At 59.0% G+C, this 10,022-nt stretch overlaps 2 protein-coding genes across 3 annotated transcripts; both read left to right on the top strand.

Annotated features, from left to right (window-relative positions):
- Positions 1-2,358: 2,358 nt before the first annotated feature.
- LOC133220869 (maestro heat-like repeat-containing protein family member 7) lies at positions 2,359-3,604 on the top strand. 2 transcript variants are annotated; one of them, XM_061369270.1, is made up of 3 exons: positions 2,359-2,434; positions 2,591-2,711; positions 3,030-3,604. In XM_061369270.1, exons 1-3 carry the CDS (start codon positions 2,376-2,378, stop codon positions 3,423-3,425), a joined length of 576 nt encoding a protein of 191 aa, XP_061225254.1. In that variant the 5' UTR covers positions 2,359-2,375; the 3' UTR covers positions 3,426-3,604. The 2 variants fall into 2 exon arrangements, with proteins under 2 accessions (XP_061225254.1, XP_061225253.1); XM_061369269.1 differs by having other exon boundaries at positions 2,591-3,604.
- A 2,909-nt stretch (positions 3,605-6,513) lies between these two features.
- On the top strand, positions 6,514-9,594 carry LOC133220868 (maestro heat-like repeat family member 5). The gene is made up of 7 exons (XM_061369268.1): positions 6,514-6,941; positions 7,247-7,420; positions 7,696-7,851; positions 8,125-8,226; positions 8,512-8,614; positions 8,947-9,006; positions 9,464-9,594. The coding sequence occupies exons 1-7, from the start codon at positions 6,840-6,842 to the stop codon at positions 9,592-9,594; spliced, it is 828 nt and encodes a 275-aa protein (XP_061225252.1). The 5' UTR covers positions 6,514-6,839.
- The last annotated feature ends 428 nt before the right edge of the window (positions 9,595-10,022 follow it).

Below are 10,022 nucleotides of genomic sequence, written 5' to 3'. Positions count from 1 at the left end.
TCAAACAAGGAAGGGGAAGTTAGGCACACCATTTTTATTTCATAGAATAGTTAGGGTTGGAAACGACCTTAAGAGCATCAAGTTCCAGCACCTCTGCAATGAGCAGGGATACCTCACACTAAACCATGTCACTGCAAGGCTCTGTCCAACCTGGCCTTGAACACCACCAGGGATGGAGCATTCACAGCTTCCCTGGACAACCTATTCCAGTGCCTCACCACCCTTATAGTAAAGAACTTCCTCCCTATATGCAATCTTAACTTCCCCTTTTTAAGTTTTAAGCTGTTACCCCTTGTCCTATCACTACAGTCCCTAATGAAGAGTCCCTCTCCAGCATCATTATAAGCCCCCTTCAGATATTGGAAGGCGGCTATGAGGTCTCCACGCAGCCTTTTCTTCTCCAGGCTGAACAGCCCCAACTTTCTCAGCCTGTCTTCATACAGGAGGTGCTCCAGTCCCCTCATCATCCTCGTGGCCCTCCTCTGGACTTGTTCCAACGGCTCCATGTCCTTCTTATGTTGAGGACACCAGAACTGCACACAATACTCCAAGTGAGGCCTCACAAGAGCAGAACAGATGGGCAGATCACCTCCTTTGATCTGCTGGTCACGCTCCTTTTGATGCAGCCCAGGATGTGGTTGGCTTTCTGGGCTGCAAGCGGACACTCAATCCAGCTCATGTTCATTTTCTCATCAGCCTTCACCCCCAAGTCCTTCTCTGCAGGGCTGCTCTGAATCTCTTCTCTGCCCAACCTGTAGCTGTGTAGCCAAAAGACTCCTTATGCTTTCAAAAATCACATTCAACTGACACCTGCTAGTCCAGAACATCTTAGTATCAAGCAACGTTTTTTCCTCGAGTCTAAATGGCAGAGCTCATTGCTGCAGAAAACTTGCTGGTTATCATCCAGAGAAACAGAATATTTTCAAAATCTAGCTGAAGCTTTTGGCAGTTATTTTCTTCCTACAAAATGCAGCCTAATCATTGCTTTTTTGTAACTGAAAAACAGAAAAAGCAAGTGAAAAACATTGCCTTAGAATTTTTTCTCTTTCAGTTTAACACACGTTGAACTGAATCGTGCGCGTGCAGTTCTACTCAAGGTCTTTTTGACACCTCTTGACTAGTCTGGCTGTGAACATCATGACACATGCCAGTTATCTTGCCGTAACAAGACCCCATATGACGTGAGCAAAACATGGGGCTCAGGGCACCCCAAGGGGACTCAAGTGACCAGGGGAGAACAGGCCTTGTGCCCCTCACAGGAATACCCTGTCCCTTATAGTCTGAGTGGTGGGCTACCATGGTGCCCTCTGTGACCAGCCCTTTGTGACATGTCCCTCGTGACCCACCATGGCGCCCTCAGTGACATGCCCTCTCTGACCCATCATGGTGCTCTTAGTGACGCACCCTTTATGACCTACCATGGTGCTCTTAGTTACCTGTCCTTTATGACCTACCGTGGTGCCCTCGGTGACGTTCCCTTTATGACCCACCATGGTGCCCTTTGTGACGCGCCCTTGGTGACCCCCCCGGCCACTCTATAAAAGGCAACGGCTCATACCCCTCGTGGCAGTGTCCGGCAGGACGGTGACGGGACAGAGCGGGAGCGCAAGACTGGTGCAGACCCCTGAGCGCAGCCCACATTGCTCCCTGTTGCCCCAGCAGCCCCGCGGTGCCGAGACACTTCTTGGAACATTCTTCATTCCCCACCCTATACCTTTGTCTGAAGAGGATGATGGAGGAACACGCTGCGTGCATGCAGTTCATCCAGACTTTTCTGGAGAGCTCAGTGAAGGTAACTGCAGCCATTTCCAGGGTAGCAGTGTCTGTGATTCCTGACGGGGCCACCGGCTCCACTGCCAGGGCTGCTGGCTGGGAGGGGCTGCTCCCCCGGGTTCCTGCACAGCACTGCAGCTCCACTGTTCCAGTCTTGCTGGCCCCTTCTCACACTGCCCGTTTGTGTCTCTGCTCCCCGCTGCCCAGGAGGAGGCTCAGAAGATCCAGTTCCTGCAGACCATCTCCACCCTGAGCGAGGCTGCCAGAGATGAGGGCTTCTCACAGGAACTGAAGGAGTTCTATCACCGATTTCAGGTGCCAAAGAACATCGAGGTGAGGGCACACCCGGCTGCTCTGGGGAAGGGGGCAAGTTGCCAGGCGCCAGCACACTGTGAGGACACACAGGGCCCATGCAGGGGGAGGGTGGGGACCAACGTGCACGGACAGACACTGAGCTGCCTGAGGGGATGTGCGTGTGGCTGAGCAGCCCTGCAGCAGGGCCATGCCGGGGGCCAGTGCTGGGCTGGGGGCAGAGCCTGGTGCTGGTGGCCACCAGGTCCCATCCCGGTTGTGTTCTGCAGGCACTGGTGGAAGAGGAGCCCATGGACCACCTGCGCACAGCCGTGCGGCAGGAAGCCATGCTTGCCCTCGCCGATATGAGGTATGTATGTGCTCAGCCCTTGGTTTGGCTCCTGCAGACCAGGGCTCCATCCCTCTTGCGGGCCTCTGCTCCACAGGTCTGTGTCCACCTGCCCAAGGCATGGAGGCAGCGCTCCCAGCGCCCACGTCTCACAGTTCCCCCTCTCTCTCTTTTCAGCCAAGTGGAGATGGCACTGGGGGGCATGAAGGAAAGCCTTTTAGAGGCCTGCTTCAGGAGTGTCTTCTTGCTTCCTCCTAAAACAGACATGCAGGGCCTAGACAGCTCCCTCTACTTTGATGTAAGTGCTGTTGTGCTGTCAGGAGCACTCAGAGCTGCTCCCTGGCTGCCACGTGCTGAGACACAGCCAGAGATCCAAGGCACGGCAGGGTGTCAGCTTTGCTTTCCCTCCCTCGTCCCTTCGTCTCCTTCCCCTGGGCCTCGCCATGTCCAGTGCCTCTGGACTGGCTCCTCTGCCCACCGCAGCTTGTCTGCCCCAAGGCCTCCCTTAGCCAACCAGAGGTGGCAGGGGTGTCCTCCCCTGGCGGGGGGAGTTAGACCCGTCCCTAGGGAGAGAGGGACTGCAGAAAGACTGACACAACCTTTCTCCTCCTTGCAGACCCTGGATGCCATGGACATCCTGCTGCAGAGCTTGGTGCTCAGCTCCCCTGGCTGTGGGGAGCTGAAGAGTATCTTGCAGGTGCGGCACTGGCAGAGAGTGGGGTTCGCAGGGGCTGTTGCTCACCCTGGAGGGACAGGAGTGTCCACTCTGGAGTGGACGGTGTCCTCCCCAGCACCACGCACACAGCACACCGCAGGAAGGGTGCTCAGCTCCCCTGGGGGACCCAGACATGGCCCACCGTGCTCTTCCAGGAGCAGCGTGACCCTGGCTGCAGTCAGCGTCATTTCCCCTCTGCAGCCTCCTTCTGTACCATGGCAAAGCCCAGCCCATGGCACTTTTGGGCCAGCTCCATCCCCAGAGCTTTCCTCGCACCAAAGGAGTGGGAAGCATTGACCCCTCTCCTCAGGCACCACAGCAGTGGCTGCGGGTGCTGTCCTTCTTCCCCTGCCTCGCAGTCCCTCCTGCTTTTCTGCCCAGGTCTGACTGGGGCAGAGACCCACTGGAACCTGCCTCTCCTGCACAGGGAGCCCAGCCCTGACGCTCTGCACTCCTGGCTTCCTAGAGAGCCGTATGCCCATTCCCCCATTGCAGCCCCTCCAACCCCTGGCAGGGTGCTGCCCAAGAGCTGAGCCTTCATGGAGAGGGGACACAGGCCTGTGCTTTTGGGGAGGGCACAGAAAGAAGCAGACTCTACCCTGGGTTGGCATCTGCCTCCCTTCAGGGCCACAAAGACTTCATGGGTCCAGTCGGGACTTGAGCAGGGCTGCTGCTGCTGCTGGCAAAGGCACCCGTTCCCAGGGCACAGCAGCACTTTCTCTCCTTCCAGTTGCTGCTGCCTTTCACCGACACTAAGAATGCAGCTGCATGCGAAAGGGCCGTGGTGAGGATTGGGAAGCTGGCTGATCTGATGGACAGCTCTTCCTCAGTGCAGGTAAGGAGGCAGGCACCCTCCAGCCAGGCTGTCTCCCATTCCCTGCCCACCGTGGGCATCAGCCTGCAGTTTGAGATGCCTGAGGCATTCAGCACGGCTCTGCCCTGGGCAAGGGTCTCGGCTTCTTTCTTTTTCCCACGGTCTTCCCTCCCCAGCGCCCTTTCTGCCAGGAGCCATCTCGGGCCCCGGTCCTGTGCAGGACAGCACTGCCCAAGGAGCATGGCGGGGGCCCAGGCCTGGCAGCTCTCCCTGCCCTGCTGCCCAACTTGGTGCTTTGGGAGGGCCCTGCAGAGCTCTGACCTGCCAGGATCCTTCCCCGGGGCAGACTCTCCGTTCAGGGCTTTTGTCGCAGCTGCTGCCTCTCAGCCCTTCTACCCATCCTGCTTCCCTTGACCAGGTCTGGAGCTTGCTTGGAGATGACAACAGCTCTTCCCACGGCGACGCTATCCATGACCGCCTCCTGGGACAGCTGCTGGGACATCTCATTGTTTGCTGGACTAGCAAGATCTGGGAGATCCAGCATGAGGCTTTGGATGCTCTTCATTACCTCTTCAGAGTCATCCAGCAGGAAAAATGTAAGAGAAGCAGTGTCGGGCTGCGTCCCTCCACACGCAGACATCTCCTCGTAGTCCTGCTTGTTTCCCCGAGCATTGCAGTGGATTCCTTTTGTACTTGCTGGAAGTTGTCCAGGAAAGCCTGCCCTCTTCCCTCACCTCCTTTGGCCCTCACAGCTGCTTTCCCACAGCATCCCAGCTATCGTTTTACTGCAGAAGCTGAATGCTCACCACAAGTCCAGTTCTGTGCTGCTCTCCTTCCCACTCTTCTCAGGACCTCTCAGAACCCAGCTGTTCCATGGTCCCCATAGCCAAAGCCGTCACTGATGGCAAGCAATGCTGTGTCCTAATGACTCTTCTGTGATCCCCTCTTGTTTAGGTGTGACATCACCAGAGGACAGCCTAAAGCATCTCCTCACACCTTTGCGTGGCGGCAAAAGGAAAGCCAGGAAACCCTCCTGGCTTTCCCTGTGCAGCACCAGGAGCATTGTCAAGGTAATGAGCTTCTCCCTTGCTGGGCCTTGTCCAGGACATCAGCAGGAGATTGGTGTGAGCAAAGGGGCCCAGAACCAGCGGGCTTGGCATGGTCTCACTGTCCCTGGTGAGAGGGTTGCTGCTGCTCTGGAGCAGGGACTCCAGAGGGCTGCACTCCGGTGTCCCAGCAGCAGCTCCAGCTCTCCTGGCCACCAGGAAGCCCTGCTTCTCTGTAGGGCCAGCACACCATGCCCACGGCGCCAGCCCTCCTCCCTCACCTTGGGCCCCTCTCTCCTCATCCTCCACCCCGCAGCGACTGCAGCTGCTGAGCAGCACTATCAGGGCACTCGGTGTGAGACGTCTTCCCTGCCTTCCTTCCTCCCGCAGGCATTTGGGGAATACCTCCACCCCCCTGATAAGACGGTCATCCTTCTCAAGGCCATCGAGGCCATGAGAGACTCATGCATATGCGATAAGGAGGAACTGATCAGCATTGTGGATGTGGCCATGACAGATCCTGCCTCCTGGCTGACAGAGGTAAGCAGCGTGTGGCTGCCCTGCCCTTGAGCCCTTTCAGGCACTCTTCCTCCCTACATCGGGCCTTCCCTCACGCAGGTGCCTCAGGCACCTTGAAGCCATTTCATGCCAGCAGAGTAGGACGGGAAGGGCGGCCATTTCAGTGGCAGCTGAGGGAATGGCTCCAGTCTGGTGGCAGCACCACCCTCACTCGTGTGCCCTCCAGGTGCCAGTCGTCGTTACCTGCATCTACAACAACCTGGAGCACATCAACACAGCGTCGACGCAGCACGCCCTGGACATGCTGCTTCTAAAGATGGCACAGCAGTGGCCAGCGCCTGCGATCCTGAGACTTGTGCATCTGTCTCCAGCATGTGACAGGTACTGACCCCCACAGCCCTTGTGGGTTTGTTCCGTGTGGGGAGAGGGGCCTGGGGGCTCACAGAAAACTACAGGGCACCCCTGAGGAGCAGGGCCCTGAACCCCACCACTCTCTCCAGCCCTGCTGGGTTGGCCAGGCCTGCAGTAGCCAAAGCTGGCCAAGCCAGATCCGAGTCCCTGCACGAGGTTCCTCCCTACCCCATGGGGAACACTATCTCAGCCGCCTCCTGCCTGCCCAGGCTGGGACCCGGGCACTCCAAGCAAGGGGTTGGGAAGGGCCAGGGCTTCAGGACAGCCTGGCTGCTGCAGGACTGGCCCAGGCACCGTGTGGTGGCTGGGGTGGCCCTGCCGACAGAGTGCTCTGTGTCTGCAGTGTTGCTATGGCCATGTGGGAAGTGCTGCTGTCCCGGCGTCTCATCTTGGAGAACGTCCTGAGGGAGCTGAACATGAGGTTCCACTACCTGAGTGTGCAATGGAGATTCAGCTCCCACAGCGTGGATGCGTGCATCCAGCTCTTGGCTGTGAGTAACCAGCCCGGTCCTTGCTCGTGCTCAGGGCCGTGCCTGCCTCTCCAGGAAAACAGGCACGGCCCTCTCCCCTGCCACCTGCCCCAAATGGTCACAGAGGAGGACACAGCCCCTTAGGGCCAGCCCAGCACCAGGTTCCCCTGCCCCAGCCACGCAGGGCCACGCTGTCTGGGTGCGGGTGCACAAAGCCCCTGTCTGCCCAGGCAGTGCTCTGCTTGCACAGGCGGAACCAGCACAGACAAGCGTGTGGTGTGTCCCACAAGCGCTGAGTGTCCCCTAGGACACGCTCTCCATCCCCGGTGCCCTTGCCCTGAGCCCCAGTGGGACCCAGGGGCTGTACTGTGCGGAGAGCCCTGCAGGCTTGGTCGGTCTCTCACTGCCATCTTTGTTTCAGCTGCTGGCCTCCAGCCATGTGACACCAAACATGTTTGCTGGGGTGTACAAAATCCGGAAGCTGCTGCTGCCTCCAAGGCTGTTCTCCATGCTGCTCCATGGCCTCGTCACACTGTCAGAGTCACCTGACTCGGTGAGCAGGGCATAGTCAAGTGAAGCCATGCTGGCCGCCTGGGGCTGGGCAGTGGGGAACGCGGTGGCTTGACCTGGGCTGGGAGTCGGGAGCTGGGGTGACGGCTCCAAATGCCCTCAAAGTCCCCTCACGTGCCCCCATCCCCTCAGTGCACCCACGGGCAAGGCCTGCCTGGAGGCTGCTGCGGGAATTCCTGTGCCACTTCCCATGCACCCAGACGGGAGGCTGCTGCTTAACGGCCAGAGCATTTTGGCCTGGGTGGTCTTTCACCACTTCACAAGAAAGAAACTCTGTGCTTCTTACAGGCAAGGAAAATACTGGTCATGCTGCCAGACTTGACGAACATCCTGCACAGTGTCCACAGTGACGACAAGATGAGGGCCCTGCTCATATTCAGAAACGTGATGGGTCATTTGAAGAAGCAGGCCAGCTCCATCGCTCTGGAGCTGGCCGGGCAGCTCCGTCATCTCTTTGATGATGTAAGGCTGCTGTGGAAACCTAGTCCCACTGATGGGCCCTTTGCAAGAACAACTGCCTGGCAGCACAGCCTGGCGACAGCGCTTGCTCAGGGCTATGCCCCTCCTCATGCCCCTGCGCTCTCGTGGGGATGGTTTCTGGTCTCTGCATCCCAGCCCAGCTGCTCCCTCACAGGCTGATGGCTCTGGGAGACCTGAGGCCCCTCCCCTCAACCACGCTGATGCCCTGGCTCAGGGAGCAGCTGTTACTGAAGTCCTCCTGTCCTCCTCCTTACCAGGAGTGCAGCCAGATACGAGAGCTCTCCATCTGCCTCTTCAAAGACATAATACAGATGGCGGATTGGAAGGACAAGCGGCAGATGCAGAGGCAGGTGCGGAGGAGCCTGGTCCCACTCGTGTTGCACATGAGTGATGAGATGGAGAGCGTGGCCAAGGTACAGATTCCAAACCTAAGCAGTGGTGCGGGGCAGGGCGTGCTGAGCCCACAGGGGTGGCCTGGGCATCAGGGAGGGCAGGAGCAGCTGACACGGACATTTCCCACACCTGCCCTACGTGGTCCAGCAGGGCTCAGCAGCAGGGCATGACCACCAAGGCCTGAAGAGCGGAGTCTGCAGGGGCTTCCCAACTGTCCCTGCAAGTGCTGGGGGCCAGGCCTTTGGGTCCCTATCCCTGTCCACAACCTCAACAATCCTTGTCCCCCCCTGCAGGCCCCTCAGGAAGCCCTCTGGGCAGCTGCGAAGGTGCTCAAATGCAAAGGGCTAAGTCCCCATGTGGAGACACTGGAGAGATGGAGAACTGTGGAGCTCTTGGTGAGGACAAGTCCCAGGCTGGACACAGGGTGGTCCTCTCACCTCCCCACCCTCAGGTTGTTGCAGGAGGCCCATTTGGGCCCTGGTGGTGGCACAGGGGGCTCTCAGGAGCTCCAGACCCTGCTCTGCCTGAGGCTGTCTCTGAGCCTCAGCCCCACAGGCCTCCTGGCTGGGAGATGCATGCGGCCTGAGGAACAAGGGGAGGTGTGGAGTGCTGGTAGGAGAGAACAGCCCAGGTGACTGGGGAAGCTCTGTGTCAGCCCTGGGCCTTTGTGCTCTTTCCAGCTGGAGCAGGAGCAGAGCAGAGCTGAAGAATACGTGGGTCAGAGCCTGCTTTACCTGCAGCACGCTCAGGTCAGCGTGAGACTGGCAGCCGTGAGGTTCATCGGTAAGCCGCAGCCCCTGGAGTCCCTCTTTTGGCAGCCTGGCCCCAGTCCCATCTGCTGCACTGGCAGCGAGGAGCAGCCCTGTGGCTGCCAGAGCATCGACTGCCCCGTGCAAGGCCTGTGCAGCCAGGGGATCTGTGCTTCCCCCTCCAACCCCTGCCCTCGCAGCGGGGCTCAGTGGCACCTTGCTCAGTGCCACCTCCCCCTGGGTCCTGTCCTTCCCTGGGGTCACCCTGCTGAGGGGAAGAAGGGGTGCAGCCAAACCGGCAGAGGCGGGGCCGTGCTGCCGGGAGCGTGCTGGGCAGCAGTGGGTCTGATGGAGCTCTCTGCACAGGGCTGGCCGCGCGGTGCCTGAAGGACAACAGCAGGGACATGCTTCTGAAGGTCTGGGAAGGTAAGCAGGGACAGTGCTGTGTGTGCTGGGGCTGGTGGGGCAGGGGACAGAGCCTGGGCAGCGTGCTGCCATGCCCTGTCCTGCTCCAGGGAACATCTCGGGGGCATTTGTTGCATTCCTGAGCAGCAGGTTCCACGTGATCCGTTTGCCCCACCTGCGCCTCCTGACCGGGGAAAGGGATGGCTGGGGCTGGCATGGTCTGGAAGGGATGCCTGCTGGCCTCTGCAGATTGGTGGGTTTGAGCTCTGCTCTCTTTCCTTCTGTTGCAGCCCTCCATGGTTTGATAAGAGAAGACGAACCCCAGATCTCATGCCTGGCAGCTCAGACAATGCACATCCTCACCTGTTTACACGAGCAGCCAAGACGGGGATGGATCCGGCGGGCGCTGTGCTGCTCCTTCTGAAAAGCCAGGCAACACTTAAGCCCTGTTTAAGAAAATGGGTCTTTCTGATTAAAGTTTTAACCACAATTCCAAGGCCATGGTGTCCTTCACACGCAGCGTGGATAGGCCAGTCAGGAGCTGCTGGGCAGCGGTTGCGCCCCGGCCACCCTCATCGGCCCGGCCATGGTCATTGGGAGTACCGCTGACAGAGTGCACAGAAGTCAGGGCCACACATCCACAGTTTCTCTGGGCATCCTGTTCCAGTGCCTCACAACCTCCTCCACTGCAGGCATCCCCTTCAGCCACTCCATCCAAGCAAAGGCACTGGCCACCACCAACGTAGATGGTGCAGGTCACCCTGCTGGAGCCGCAGCCTTTGCTCTCTGATAAGTGCCCACCTTTCTTCCTTGAGGATTACGTGGCATGTGTGCCCTGACCTGTGCAGGCGGCCTTGGAATGTCTCTCCTTCCAAGAGGTGCCTGCCCTCCCTGCACACCCTTCTATGCCCTGTTCTCTGTGTTCCCAGCGCTGCCTTTTGCAGGAGCTTAGGGTGGCCCCACCTGATTCCCAGCAGAACTTGGTGCTCGCCTGGGTTTCCCCGCCTCGAGAAAACTCCACTGTATGCCACTGTCTG

The sequence above is a fragment of the Neopsephotus bourkii genome, unplaced genomic scaffold, assembly GCF_033783945.1.
Source record: "Neopsephotus bourkii isolate Nb327-2 ecotype Australia unplaced genomic scaffold, CSIRO-AGI_Nbou_v1 NB_1490, whole genome shotgun sequence".
Lineage (NCBI taxonomy): Eukaryota > Metazoa > Chordata > Aves > Psittaciformes > Psittacidae > Neopsephotus > Neopsephotus bourkii.
This window is presented reverse-complemented; position numbering and strand designations above follow the sequence as displayed.

What these genes read in the sequence shown, in the direction of transcription:
- LOC133220869 (XM_061369269.1), top strand. Translation starts at nt 2,376, where the DNA reads ATGGACCACCTGCGCACAGCCGTGCGGCAGGAAGCCATGCTTGCCCTC. An exon ending in CTTGCCCTCGCCGATATGAG is followed by an intron (nt 2,435 to 2,590) that starts GTATGTATGTGC and finishes CTCTCTTTTCAG; the next exon opens with CCAAGTGGAGATGGCACTGG.
- LOC133220868 (XM_061369268.1), top strand. Translation starts at nt 6,840, where the DNA reads ATGTTTGCTGGGGTGTACAAAATCCGGAAGCTGCTGCTGCCTCCAAGG. An exon ending in AGATGGAGAGCGTGGCCAAG is followed by an intron (nt 7,852 to 8,124) that starts GTACAGATTCCA and finishes CCCCCCCTGCAG; the next exon opens with GCCCCTCAGGAAGCCCTCTG. An exon ending in GGCAGCCGTGAGGTTCATCG is followed by an intron (nt 8,615 to 8,946) that starts GTAAGCCGCAGC and finishes CTCTCTGCACAG; the next exon opens with GGCTGGCCGCGCGGTGCCTG.